Below are 15,657 nucleotides of genomic sequence, written 5' to 3'. Positions count from 1 at the left end.
TTTGTTTACTATATCAGGGTTCAACAGTAGGCTGGTTTTTAGTATAACAGAGTTAAGATAATACAAAACTAGTTTTGGACTATTTTTACTCTGAATAGTAGGTGAAGCAAGTAAATAAGTGACAGTACACAGCTGAGGTCACATTAGGGGCGACCATGTTACCTGGCCCACAGCCCCTCTACATGCTCCGAGATAAGATTAGACTGCTACCTAAAACCTTCCAGTGTAAGGAAAATGGTGGGTGGTGGGAAACCCCTTGTCTGAGCCAAACTCTAGTCAGCTTAGGAGAGGAGAGGAGAGGAGAGGAGAGGAGAGGAGAGGAGAGGAGAGGAGAGGAGAGGAGAGGAGAGGAGAGGAGAGGAGAGGAGAGGAGAGGAGAGGAGAGGAGAGGAGAGGAGAGGAGAGGAGAGGAGAGGAGAGGAGAGGACAGGAGACTTGTAGTAGTGCTGTTGTTTTATCAATGGCCTTGGTTGCAAAGCCCATGCACTGTTCCCAAAAGCCATGTGCGTCACACACTCCTCAAGTGTCCATACATCAGACAGCCAATCTGGTTAAATAAAGATCTCTAAGAGGCTTTGCTGTACCTAAGCTAATAATAGCTCCGCCTCACTGTGAAATGTTTCAGTGAAGCATGGATTGGTGGGTGTTTGTAACACACCACCAGACCATTGTGTTCTCACAGTAACCACAGGGAACGGTCTGATCCACTGGTGGTGGTGACATTCACTTTGGCTCCTTGATACAAAGCTCAACAGGGTTCTGGCTGACCATCACATTGCCTGGAGATTCTCACTTGGGGGATAATCCACAGGGACTGTGTTCCTCCCTCCTACTCCTACTGCACACAATGTGTGTCAGGGTCCTGTGACCGGCAGTGACACACAGGCCCACATTCTGAGAAAGCTCAGTTTACTACAGAGGGAGGAAAGGATTTGTCTCTCCCAGAGAGGATGACAAGTTCATCGCTGCTGCAGGTTCCTGCTGGTGTACTAACAATGTCTCTGTCTACCTCTTTTTGACTGTTCATGTGTATGTGTATGGGTAGAAAGTGTGGGTGGTGTACAAAAGTGTGTATGTTCCTGTGTGCCTGTGGTTGTGTGTCTTTTTGCCTTCCTGTGCTTCTTTGCACATACAGTATGGGTGTGTGTACCTTGGTTTTTGTTTCTATGTGCGTGTGCGCATGCTCCAACACATATTACTGTCTTTGGTTACCAACTAGCCCCAACACCATGTGGTATTGGGCCAAGAGGGTAATCTAAGCCAGGGTTCCCTTTGTGGTGGGCAAGAAGGTTGATTAGGACAGGCTCTGCTTACATGCCCTGTACAGAAGGCTTTGTGTTTAGCCCAGTCTCCTCTTTCAGCTCTTCTTAAGAGCTGCCGATCAGCAGCCCAAAGAAAAAGTGTACCAACATGACATGTACAATAAGGTATATGGGATAAATGAATAAATATGGGATAAAGAAAAATAGATATTGGGCTCCCTTTCCCACCCCAAAGTCTGTGTATCATAGTGAGAAACACACTGGTCACATTGTGTTAGTGGCCCACTGTAGCTTAATTAGGGAAATGCTGGTAAAAAAAGAAAAAAAAATTATTATACTAATGTAGAGTATACACCACGACTCCTTCATTAAATAATTATTCAACATCAACCTCTTATAAAGGTATTTTCAGTGTTAATTTAATTCGTTCCTCCTGGGTTTTCCAAGAAATCGGATCACTCCGGTTGGCTGGCTGACTGCATTTCTAAACACAGAGCCTGTGACGCATTTGGACACACGTAGTGTAAGGGCTGGCCTACACCTGTGGCTCTAAACCTTGCTGACTGGGTTTGTGCCAAACCTACTGGTGTTCCCTGTATGCGTAGGCGGCTCAGTCTCCGCAAATGCAGATTTCAGGGAAAGTGAACCACTCACAGAGAAATCAAATGTACAGTAAGACAATAGGACAGACAGACTATAAGTAGATTCACAAGATCCTAACTTATAAGTCTCACATTAATGGCAGCAGAGCCTTGTTATTGTCTTATCCTGTAACATTATGTTAAGGTTACATCAAAAAGCCTTCCTGTGCCGTCAGCCGAAGACCCGCCAGCCAGCAGAGGCTTAACAATGGCAGCCTAAGCCAACGTTAACATATGCCGGCAGCTAAATTAAGCTCCTAATTAACAATCTCATGCCGAGATAACATTATGGGATAAACACAGTGTGCCAAGTAACCACCTGAACTAAATACCTAACAACGCACAATGATCCCTCTGAAATACATCACTAATTTAGTACTCTAAAAAGCAGTAATGGTCAACAGGCTACTTACTTTACCTATTATACTAGTTTAATCATAATCAGGTGCTTTACACAGAGTAGTTGAAGGATGGAGACCAGGAGTGTGATAAATGATAAAACAAAATACAAAACTAAGACAAAGGAAAGCCCCTGTAATCCAAACATCCAGTCACCTCAACTAGGAAAGCATGCATGCTGAAGCAGCATGACAGCAAAGTCATTTCAGTCTTCTGTCAGTGGCTATAAAAGATGTGCTTAGACACAATACTGCTGTTTAGGTCAACTACATTTTTGGAATGTAGCCTAATACATGAAACAAAAATCAGTCAATTCAAATACATTGTGGAAAAACTAGAGAGCCTTTCCCCTCTGCTGCAGCCCTACCACTAATACATTTTAGGAATGTCAGCCTCATAACTTAAAAATGGTAAGAAGGGGGGACACATTTGTTTATGGTCAACCTCCCCCTTGACCTGATTTATCCTAGTAACCTGCCTTTGCCTGTGCATGCAAACACATAATTGTCAAGACGGTACCTGTATGAGCGTTACTGAGTGCATTAGAAGATTAGCTTCCTAGGCGAACACAAGCAGCCTGATGGCCTGCAATAACCCAGAGCAGATAACATCAGAGGCTACTGCTAGCAGGGGTGACATTTAAACAATCTGTCAGAGCTGACTGTGCATGTGCCTGAAAAAAGTCAACCAGAGAGAGGGAGAGAAACAGAGACAGAGGGAGAGGGACATAAAGGGAAACAGAGCTTTTGTGTGCCTATGTGTGAAAGAGTCACAGTGTGTGAGGAGAAATACAGACCAGAGAAAGACAGAGGAGTAGACATTTGCACGCTATGGGAGAGCCAGACTACAATATATACACATAGCTGATAAACGCACAAGCATCACGTCAACTAATTACTTCTAATTCCATTACAAAGAATAAGGATTATTACAGTGGATAATACTATGTTCCTAGATTATCCTTACACTGTACACTCAACAATGACCACTCAAACCTTAAACCAACTTTTACATATGTTAATTAATTGGCTGAGGCAACAGAACCACTTCCAACTCTCTGGGTTGCATGCGGAGCAACACATTAGATAATAAGAATATAATGAGATACAGTATGTCATTCCAATAACAAATGCTGTGTCCTCACGTAAATGGTCCCCTCGATTGGAAAGAGCCTTTCAATAGCTATGTTACACTTTATCATGCATGTACTCCAGTCTAAGAAAAAGACAGAAGGACTGCAGGAAATAATTAAGGAGTAAACAGGAAGACTGCAATTTCCCTTCAAAAACACACAAATGGAAGGGCCATACATATCCAGATAAAACCTAAATGTAGATAGTCTTCCTTTTTATCTTTTTCACAACTTCATATCTGTGGAAAATACCTTAGCCACAGACACCCACAATACAATCAAAGGTAATTAAAAGTAACTTCAGATCATGATACATCACTGGAACATTATATCATACATATTTAGTATGATATACATACCCCCCCACCCCCACACACACACACACACACACACACTGTGTACTATTCCTTTGAATGCATAATAAAAACTCTTCAAAAAAAGCATTAGCAGCTTTAGCATGAATTGTTTCAAAAACCATATGGGGCCCTATCAGAATGTGTATCCCCACCCCTTCAACAATGTAAATAAACATAAGTTAAACTAACCTTGAAAAAAAATATTATTGGACATTTTCTGGTAAGCCAGAGGCAACATAATCACACCTGATCATTAGACACATAACACAAGTGGCACATGAACTGCCACTGCATAAGACACTGCATAATGCAGAGGTGCCAATACCGAGGCATTAGCCTGACTGAAATATGGCTTTGAGGGACAGCCTAAAATAAAGTGGGACTTAAACTGCCCTAATCCCTGTGTGGCAAACCGCACCTCATAGTAAAAGGGGACCTGAGAAAAAAAAAGGAAAAAAATGAAACTAGATGCAGGAGTACAACAGCTTTCTCTCTAGTGTAATGCAGCCTCTGACATGTTGATACAGCGCAGCCAGCGGTAGCTTCAGTTACACTAAATTTAAACTAGACAGATGCCACACATAGTTACTCATGCCTCACCCCGGGAAACAAACGTCTCATTCATCACACTGGGTGCTGGGACCCCCACAATTCAGCAAGGTTAGGGGGCACCCACATGATGATCTAACTCCACATGTAGACCTCATGCATGACAGTCTGACCTTTGACCTGTCTGTCTTTTACATTTTCATAAATAAAAGTGTAACATGTAAGTCCATACATTTTATTTTATTTTTTACCCATAATGTTTTGCATTTAAAACAATATTTTTAGTTTGCTACTAACTTATCTGTCCTGCGTTCCAAGTTTCTATTCTATTCTATTCTATATTTCTATTATAAGTAACATATGTATGACAACAAGCTACAAAATTGTAAAATGATTAAAATAACAAAAGCACCTACATTAACATAGCTAAAGGTACACTGCATTACTATCAGCAAAAATAAATGCATAAATAAAAAATCTTTTTCTAAATTAACTCTAAATTTTAACTTTCTGAAAGTTTCTGATTGACTTCACAACATTTTTTTGTGTGACAGCTGTTTATCTGAGTGAAGGTGCCCAGCCCTTAATCTAAAAGTCTAGGCAAACACGTGTACACACAAAGCACACCTGGCTGGAGTCTGGAAGTGCCGACACTCACCTGGTGAAGTGGCACACAGCATTCTTCCACTCCTCTCCTTGTTAAGATCGCAAAGTGCTTGAGCAGTAAAAGGCTGCAGGTTCCAGACGTGCTCGGACGAGAGGGATTCTCCTGCTCTAAGAACGAACGAGTCACTAGAACCTGCCGCTTGCCCTCTGCCACTCGCTTTGGGAGCTCAAAATAGTCCACCATGAGAGCGATGTAATTTCAGTCTTTCAGTCTTTCCCACGACAAGGACTGAGAGGATAGCGCTCTTAGTTCACAGAAGCAGGGCAATGACAACAACAGCGACAAGGGCAAAAACACTTCTCCACCAGCTGCTAGAAGTTTGATAATTTAATTACGATCAAAATATGCCCCTGACTTATTCTCATATCTAAGCATGACAAAGGCAATTCTACAGGTACAAGACATGTCACAGTCCATTAACAGAATAAAATACAACCTGACTAGCCACTAAGTGGTTGTGGTGACTGCTGGCAGCTGGAGATTTCATTAGCCTAGATCAGTCTCTCTGATGTCACTGGTGGTCTCTTTCATATCCTGAGAAAGCAGTGAGAGGAAAGCTCAGTCGTCCTGTTGGCGGCTCTACAGTTCTCTGTGCGTTGGCAACCGGCAAACCACAAAAAAACCTGTTTCAGGTTGTGACGTGAAAAAAAGTAAGCCTATGTGCAATATAAAGAAAAAAAGGGAAACAGAGCAAAGTTTACACAAGGTGAATGAGTGAACAAAAATGCTCCTCCTGTTCCCCTCACCATTAGCTGGAGAGTGGTGTGCCCCTCTCTCCTTTCATTCCTCACTGCCATCTGAACCCCACATGGCATGTCTGGGCAGAGTGCCAGACACCTCCCCACTGGATCTACTACTCTGCTACCCATAAAGGGCACTTCTTCCCCCGCCCTACCTCATATCACCTCTAACACCCAGTGAGGCTGTTGCATAGTTGTGACCTGAATAACTTAATATTCATTATTTCACTCAAACAACCACTTCACAACAGACACTATCACACAAACAGGTTAAGTGGTACTTAAGGGCATGGGCACATATGCTGTTGTGACATGCTACATGTTATGTGTGAAACAAGATTCCAAAACAATGAACGGGAAGTGTGCTGTACAATCAGTATGTACTATGAAGCTTACACTGTTTCATTCTATAGATGAAAGTCAGTTTAAGGCCACTTTCTGCAAACAGGCGCAACCATCACACACTCAGAAGTCTAACACTGGCACTTTCAGTGCAGTGTGTATCATTATGACAGTTGTAGGCTACCAAGTAAAAGTCTATGACTGACAGAAAACCTCTGGGGTCGGCCACTTAAGTATTAGGATTTTTTGTAGACTGTTTTTTGGTTTATTCATGCACTGAGAACAGTTGTTTGTCCTGTGATTGACGGGTCAGTCCCCTGCCCTCTCTCTCAACTCGGTTGAAGCTAATAGAATATATCCAAAAAAACACTCCTGGCAAGTTTTAAAAATGTAACTGTTCAAGCTGCATTTGCAACTTGATGATCCAATAAACAAAAGTCAAATTCATCCATTGGTTGGTTGGTGCCAAAAGACTGGGGTAGAAAAACAATCTAACAATGCAGACATGCACCTCACTTTTTATGTAAATACATTCTACCCATGATCATTGAATTGAGTGGGTAATAATATTCACATTTTCACATAATCCAATAGCAGAACAATCAGTTGACTTGAATCGATCTTAGAGTTCTCGATGGATCATCGTCTTTTTATAGAGCAAACTACTGTTCCACATGACAGCATTCTGTTCCTTCCCCCAGCCTTGAGTCACTCGTAACGGCTACAGCCTAGCATGTGTTGGTAAGGTTTTGACTGGTCTTAGATTTTGGTCTGAATCTGACATTACTTAAGTTTGCTTCTTGCAGCATTAGTTTTAAAAAGTAAATTATTAAGAACAGTTGTAAAGTGGAAAAAAAAAACATAAAAAGAGAAGAACTGTGTGTCATTGTTGTTGCATTAGTCTATTTTTTTACTGTGAACTACATTTTCTAGTAATTATGATTAGCCTGTGTGCTGTACAGACATTTGTTAGATACAAATGTTGAGTTCCAACCAGCCAGTTGTCAAACCAGGGGTGGGACATTTTTCCTACCATGAGCTTGGCTGATTTTTTTTTCCAAGTAATCATGAATGACTTTATCTTACTTTCTCAGCTGCTTCAATAAGGGACTTCTTCTCTTTTTTTAGTAGTACATAATCTGGGGAAATCCCTTACAGTAAATGTGCCCGATGCCTTTGAACAGAGTGGTGGAATATTTCAGCTCAAAGAGGTAAACGTTTCCTGAGTAACAAGAAAACACGGAGAGCGGGAGGCTGAAGAGACTGACACCCATACAAGCAGACAAACAAGAGCAGAAAAACGACACAGGGAGGTGTGATATACTGTACCACATTACACAGATTTATAATTATCTATTTACATGCAAGTAGTAAGACAACCTAACCAACCGTTAGGTTCAGCATACTGAGTGATGTACAGGAAGCCAACATCACTAGTCAGCTAAACAATAAAATAGAACAATGATGTAAATGAGATTTTGTCATGAACATGTGTTTCATGCAGCTGCTGAAACAGATGTGTCACTGTTTAATTTTAGTTTTGGAAGACAGAAGAACTGCATAACTAATTAAATCACAGGCAATGTGCTCTAAGAAAATCAATGAAGTAGAAAACTCAGACATTCACACTAGAGGTTTCCCAGGTTGTTACAAAAACAAGTCCTGACTTGAGATTTGCCTTCAGAGGAGACCAACTTAGGAGTGAACAACTCCCTGTAACTGCTGAGAGGTCCTGTAGTGCACTCCATTATTAATTTGGACATGCAACCCCCCCTTTTGGGCCAAGTCATACATTCGGGAACAGATTAAAACCACTTGCACAGTGGTGCTTTTATTCCTACGCTTATTCGAAAGGCAGTTTTCCCCTGGCTCCATCTCCAGATCAAACTCCTTTATAATCAAAGGAAAAATTGATTTAACATTTCCAAAGCTAAAATTTCATGGAGCCATTACTTTGCCCAAGTTTCATGAAAAGGACACAGTTGAAAAATCTGCTGGTTCCAAACGTTTAGCCTCAGAAACCAAACAAATGAGGAGACTGAACTTGGATGCAGAGGCCAATGCAAACACCACAAACTCTTATACACACACAAGTTTAAGTCTTCCTTGTGACCTTTATTTCTCATACATGTGGTGTAAAGATAAATGTCCACATAACATCCTAACTGATCAGAAATCCCAACTCCCAAAGGGACGTCTGTAAGTGGGCAATTTTTAGAAACATTCGATAACGGATTTCCTCAATTATTTTTCATTTCAGTGCAACACATCCATCAAGGAGGTGTGTTTGTATGAAATATTCACTAGATCCAGAGATCTGCAAATGTGTGCATGTCCTGATTTATCTGTTCACATTTAACCCTTTTTAAGGATTAATAATCATCGAAGAAATCACTCCAGATTACATCTCAGTGTTGGAAAATACATGTATTTTTCCTTTTTTTTGACAGAAAAATCTTGAAATCAGACATTCTGTTACCTCAAGCAAGAAAAAGCAAACGTCAAAATCTGAAGGTCTAAATCAAAATGGGTAACAACTTCATACAGGTTGAGCGTGAAGAGAAACTGCCTAGTGTGGCCAAAATAAAATTGTGTACTTGTTAGTAATAAAAATAAAATGGTTTCCAAACACACACTTTTTATGATTTTTTTATGTAGCTTAGTGGTACTGACAATGCTGTCAAACTTTAATAAGACTTTAATTTGCTTATATTGGGCTAGAGCTTATTTGACATGTTACTGCCAGAGCCTATAATACATCACATTTGTGCCTAAGAGAACAACAGAAGTTGCCTCAGGGGGCATAAACAGAACAAACTAAGTTTTCCTGGAATTTGAGGGTGATCTCACCTCTGCATGCATACTCCCTGCACTCATGTGAAAAAAATGTAAAAGCATTTTTAGTTATTTTTTTATTATTAGGGCCCGAGCACCGAATGGTGCAAGAGCCCTATTGAAACCCTTAGGATTATTATTTTTCATTTTTTTTTTTCCTTCCCCCCCTAAGATCGCATTTTTGGGGGCCTTAACATGCCCAAAAACTCACCAAACTTGGTAGAAAAATTCATTCGCTCGAAAAATTTTGAAATTTGCTGACTTTTGAAATGCACATATAAAAATGGCTCTATAGCGCCCCCAACGCGTAGCCCCTCTGGCCGGTTTGACACAGGATTATGAAAATTGGCACACATATGTATCACCTCAAGACGCACAAAAAAGTCTCTTGGACCCCCCCTCCAAACCCAACAGGAAGTCCGCCATTTGAAGGTTTGTGGCCATTTTTGGCGATGTGTGACCCTGCTGCCAAACTTTTCACGCCTCGCATACGTCACCGGATTGAGCTGAAATTCGTCGTGTCCACTCAGGACACCATAGGGAATAGACGCATTCCAAAACTCTTACAAAAGTCTGACGGTGTGGCCGGGGCGTGGCCTCAAAGTTTGACCATTTCTGAGGACACAGAAAGTCTCTATAACTTCTTCGTTTTCTGTCCGATCTGTACGAAATGTCACATGTATGATCAGAGTCTGACCCTAAACACATCTATACAACAATATTGAGGCTTTGACAGAGCGCCACCTACTGGCTACACAAAATGTTGTGTTTTCATAGGTTTTTCTGCCTGCCCCTGTGGCCTGTTTTGAGTAGGGTCACGAAAATTGGCACACATGTTTATCACCCCAAGACGCACAAAAAAGTCTCTTGGACCCCCCCTCCAAACCCAACAGGAAGTCCGCAATTTTGAAATGTCTGTTAATTTTTGGCGATTTGTGACCCTGCTACAAAACTTTTCACGCCTCGCATACTTCATCCAATCAAGCTGAAAATCACTGTGTCCACTCAGGACACGATACAGAATAAACGCATTCCAAAACTCTTACAAAAGTATTACGGTGTGGTGGGGGTGTGGCCTCAAAGTTGACCATTCGCCATTACAAAGGAACTCCCTGTATTTTTTGCCCTAACACGTAGCCCTGCTGGCCAGTTTGACACAGGATCATGAAAATTAGCACACATGTGTATCACCCCAAGACGCACAAAAAAGTCTCTTGGACCCCCGCTCCAAACCCAACAGGAAGTCCACCATTTTGATTTTTTTTTGTAATTTTTACCGTTTTCTGACCCTGCTATAAAGCTTTTCATGCCTCGCATACTTCATGCAATTGAGCTGAAATTCACTGTGTCCACTCAGGACACCATAGGGAATAGACGCATTCCAAAACTCTTTCAAAAGTATTACCGTGTGGCGGGGAAGTGGCCTCAAAGTTGACCATTCGCCATTTCAAAGGAACTCGCTGTGTTTTATGCAGTACTACCCATATACTTTATGCAATGTGGACAAAATCTTACAGTACTGCTATGGACCCGAGTCTGAACAGATATATATGCTAATAGGATGATACGGTCATAGCGCCACCTACTGGTAGCAGGAAAGTTCTGTTGTAAACATGTGTTCGTTGTATATCTGTGGAAATGAGAGGAGGAGAGCATAGGACAGGAGAGTATAAGAGACGAGAGCATAGGAGAGAAGACTGCGATGACCCCGCGGATCGCCAGGTGCGCGAGGGCCCGCAATGCTGCTTGCAGCTTTAATTGTTATTATATTTCTTCTTTGCAAATTAAAGTTTGTATTAATTTATACAAATTGGACTTGTTAAGCTAATACAGTTAGCCTATAATTAACTGCTGACAAACACAACTTGTAGTCTTTGGAAAAGTGCAACTTTGCCACATTAAATTAAGAAAAAGTTGAAAAAATATTTGTAGTAAAAAGTGTATGCAGTTAAGTAGTTGTAAATGTTTTTTTTTTTAAAGTATTACAACAGCATGTCTGACTCTTATTTTGTAAACACTGAGTGAATCAAAGTTGTGTCAACATTAACATGTGCTTCTTTGCAGAAATGTGCCTCAGTGACATTCAGGCTGTTTCCTCTCAGCCATACTTCACTTGGACCATATCAACCAAACTAACTGCTGCACAGTCCCGCCACAGTTTACCGCTGTCAGGTGGAAGGCTGACAGGATGTCTAAGCAAATAAGATGTAGGATAACATTTACGTGACAGAACTTTAGCATGTATATATTCATAAAATGTGAATAACAAGACTTGTGCTAGCTTGCTAACTTAGCACGTCAAGCTAATGACAGCTGGAGGTGTGGACAGTATAATATGCAATTTTTTAATGACTTATTTTGTTAAATAAGCGCTTGTTAGACATGTTTCCCCCTGAAATGCGGGTACAATGACTGAAAGTTGCCGGGCTAAGTTGAGGTGGTAGCAGCAGAAGAGTGACACTGTATGTTGCAGCATATTGTTCCAGGATAAAAAAGATGTCAGAGGACACCGAGACACGCACTGACCTGCGGGGCCTAACGGCTGCTGCTGCCCGTCCTCTCCGAAGATCAGTCTGAAGTCCAGCTCCTCATTCCCGGGGCAGTTTGCAGTAGTCATCGGGTTTGACAGCTCGGGTTTTACCCCGCCACTCGACCGTCGACCGCTTTAGCAATTCACGCTCTCTTAAAATGTCACAACATTTACCGACTGCCACGACGCCAAACTTAAACTGTACTTCATTCAATTCGCAAGCTCTCGGTGACACACAAACCCGCCTCTTCTCCCCCGGGTTTAGACAAATCCAGAATCCAGATCGCTGTCTCCTCTTCCTCCTCTGGTAGTTACCGAGCGGAGATCTGGCTTCAACTTCAGAGAAAGTCGCTTTGTCCCGCTCTGTCTGTCTCGATCTCACTGTTTCTGTCTGTCTTCAACAACAACTTACTTTTTCTGTGTGTTTAACAGTCGTTACGAAGCCGCGATCTGTCTGTATTATTACCCCGTTTTTTCTGTATCTCTCTCTCTCTCTCTCCTCCTGTCTGTTTCTGTGTCTCTCTCCCCGGAGCTCCTATCCCAACTTTTACTAACCCCGCGTGACAAGGCAGTTCCAGTGGTGACGTCAGCAGACACAACACAACACACACAACACAGCGCGCGCGCGGTCGCAGACACACACACACACACACACACCTCAGCTATGGAGTTAATAAACATTTATTACCTGGTTACGAGCCTTATATACGCTGTTTAACATTCAAACATGTACATCTGTACAATCAAATAATACATACGAATACCTAACATTTATAATCTCACTTTTTATTGTCATACAGGTGTGTTGTTTTTGTAAAATGTGAAACCATGTGGACTTTTTGGCTCTGTTTAATTAAGTCTCCATCCCCTTCCAGTCACCTTTAGATTACGTCCCATTGCATTCTTCTTCCTCTGGTTCTAATCCAAGCCAGGATTGGGAAGTATAATGACGTTCTGCACTTTTTACCTTTAGATCCCTCTGGCCTGGTCAGTGCAGGGGCCTATTCCTTTCTAATTAGTTACGTTAGGATTTAAAGTGCAGCTAGGAAGAGAATCTTAGTCAAGGCTTTTTTGGTCAGTTAGTAAATTCACTGGTAGGTTTAAGGCTTATACTTGTTTTTATTTGCCACTTTTGCCTTGTCTAATTTCAAATGTGATTTTGCATTTTCTCGTATCAGAAAACTGTAAAATATTGATTAAAAGTGCAGAAAATCTGAAAAGATGTGAACGTCAACATGGAGCCATAAAGAGAAATGTCTGGCATGCTAGAATTTAAAACTCACATTATCAGCATATTCCTGCTTTAAAATGTGCCAGTTTGTAATTGTTCAATTAATTGTAATCACAGTGTCATAGTAAGGAACCTCTTTCTTACCCAAGATGATGAGTAACCCTACAACTAGACTAATGCAGTAGCAAATCTGTTCCACACCCTTTAACCTCTGTGCTTCTAGCCAAGCCATCAGTCTCCTCGGGTTAATCTTTATTGGATAAGCAATGGGCTCTAAAACATTAATGGGTTGCTGTTTCAATGATGGACTTGGCTGACAATATGTGTTGGCTCTAGATTATTTCCTGCTTCCATTAGTAGAAATTAGCCATTCAAATTCTTGTTATGATACTTCCACCATGCTCTCACACACAGACACAAACACACCTAGTAGCTGATCAAGAAAATCTGCATCTACCAAGCGAGTTTTAATGTTTTACCAAAGGTTTGTGCAACACTGATAAGCACAGTAATAAAAAATTATATGTGTGCTAAAACTCATTATAACTATAGACTAATAAAATCTGAGGTTTGTAAACAAAAGAATTCTTTGTGTCAAGTTGAACTTTTTTCAGCATTATAGTGAAACACTTAATATAATTCTTCGTGTATTGTGAATTCACCCATCCCTCTGCATGCACAGCAGACAACATCCTCTCATTTTTTGTGACACACGAAACATACAGTACCTATGCTTGATGCATGTGGGCGTTCAGACAAGCACTCAGCTCACAAATGCATCTGAAAGCATCAATATCACATTTCCTGTGGTCTTTATTTTCAAGCAAAAGAAACCCTTCACAATGTATATGCTATCTTATGAAGCAGTTTTCTCCATAGACCGCTGCTCTTCGCAGTTATTCCAAATAGACTTTTGCAGATGTGTTCCTACAACTCTTTCAACATGTTGGCAAGTGATCTTGTAACCCCACACTAAGAAAGAAAATCTTTTCTCCAATGGATGAACAACTACTTGAATAAAATGCTGTCAAAAAGCATTGCAGACTGCCATGCACTCCTAAGTTGCCACCATGTAGCCTTATGAGATCACCTAACAGAAGAAGTACAAATACTTTCCGCTTGCTCTTTTCTTTTCATTTAATGAAAAATATAAATAAATTAAAAATTACTAACTTAAAAATGATTTAAAATCCTCAATCAATACTATAAAACTTAGAAAACAATAGAAAATACATGACAAAAAAAGCGTCTATATGATTATTTTTTAAATTATTATTTTTTTAATTTTACTTTTTTTTAATAATATTCTTGTTTAATTCAAATAAACAAGCCGATTATATTGCTGCAATGTGAAGTCAAGCCACTTCAATTGAACCTGTTTAGAACGTCTCCCGACCCACCCGGGTCTAATTCAGGTTACCTGCATGTCTTATCTTTGCAGATGACCTTTGAAGGGAGGAGATAAAGAAAACAAATTGCGTGGGAGGCTGTAGATGTGGCTTGTGATATTATGTTCTTGTAAAGAAAGTTAGGAAGAAAAAAAAAAGAAAAGAAAAAGCAACACAGCATCTGCCCCCACACCGGTCCTCTTTCAGAGGTGTCATTCTTTCAAGGATTGGAGTTTGCACACACTGCAGAAATGCAATGCAACACCATGGTAACACACGCAATCACTAAATGTCAACAAATATCAAATTGCACGCAGTTCTGGAGAATGTCAGCTGATAAGGAATTAAAGGCTCGTAGAGGCAAAACCAACAAAAAAAATATGCACACTGTGTTTCCTGATGTGCATGTTATGCATAAATGTATTTTGTAATTGTGTGCCATAGTGTGAACACTATGGACAAATATTAGAAACAAGCCCGGTAGAATAATGGCAGAGATAACTTATGTGAACAACTATAAACTTATCAGAAGCAGCACAACGCAGTATAAGCACTTGTTGTAATTACTTAGTTGAGCACTACAGGCGAAATCTGGCTTGGTGTTTTATGCTGCCCTCTTTTGTTCAGTCTGAGAAACTGAACATTAACTGGTCTGATGAGTGAGCTGGACATTCCAGACCCCCTGTCAGCCATTGAGCAGATGTACAGTATTAAATATGTACATACAGTGTATCTATGCTTAGATGTTTCTTGACTGTAACAGGAAACATCAAACCCATTCAAAAGCTTTCCTGCTGCCAGTGGATTGGTTTGGCTTCAGAGACTATTACAGAAAGTGTGTGTGATGTTCTGGAGCTACAGTAAATCAATCACTGAACTGATTCATTCAGCACGTGTTGAGGGTAGCTGATATACGATCAATGCTAGATGTAACACTGATGCAGCAGTTGGTTTATTTGTATGGTATTGTTCAGCAGACAATAACCTAAGAAGAAGAAGAAGAGAAATGCCTGAATCACCACACCAGCCAACATTCCCATCAGACAACTGGAGAGAGGCAGGGCAGAACAACAGCTGAGGCTTGTGTTCCCCTTTGGACCCTCTCTGGATACATGCCTGGGGAGATTAGTCTCCTTTTTTTATAAGCTCACACACCAGTGGCAAAGCAACAATGTTGGATTATCCCCTTAAGAACTCCAGGACAGACATACAACAAAGTGTGCCTGTCTTTATCTATATGTATTCAATAAGCTAGAGCAACATTTTATTGTGTGTCCTAAGTTTAGACACACATAATAAAGATCTACTTTTTTGAAAAATTAAAAATATTAAACCACCGTTTTTAATAGTAGTGACTTGTGTTTAGTCTTTGCTGAAGTGAATTGACCAGTCAAGTCATGTGGACTTTTATTGACGGTTACTGTTGTGTCAATGACAGTGCTTTTTCTAACGCTGGTCTAATCTATTACAATCGCTGACATTACTGTACTGCAGGCGGTGTTGATTCACTAGGTCAGCGATCAGCTAGTTGATGTGTCGTTAGAACATACAATGTGCAAGACTTGTAAATGAGTAGGCTACAGTG

The 15,657-nt window shown here is 40.7% G+C and overlaps 1 protein-coding gene across 2 annotated transcripts in view; it reads right to left on the bottom strand.

Annotated features, from left to right (window-relative positions):
- nfatc3a (nuclear factor of activated T cells 3a) overlaps nucleotides 1-12,016 on the bottom strand; it is a 48,287-nt gene extending 36,271 nt beyond the window's left edge. Inside the window, exon 1 of one of the 2 annotated variants that reach the window (XM_028401020.1) lies at nucleotides 11,450-12,016. In XM_028401020.1, the coding sequence (XP_028256821.1) occupies nucleotides 11,450-11,540 (91 nt within the window). In that variant the 5' untranslated portion in view covers nucleotides 11,541-12,016. Of the gene's footprint in view, nucleotides 1-4,997; nucleotides 5,095-11,449 lie in introns of those variants that run through there. The other variant, XM_028401021.1, reaches the window with a different exon arrangement.
- Nucleotides 12,017-15,657: the final 3,641 nt, after the last annotated feature.

Source organism: Parambassis ranga, chromosome 3, assembly GCF_900634625.1.
Source record: "Parambassis ranga chromosome 3, fParRan2.1, whole genome shotgun sequence".
Classification (NCBI taxonomy): domain Eukaryota; kingdom Metazoa; phylum Chordata; class Actinopteri; family Ambassidae; genus Parambassis; species Parambassis ranga.
This window is presented reverse-complemented; position numbering and strand designations above follow the sequence as displayed.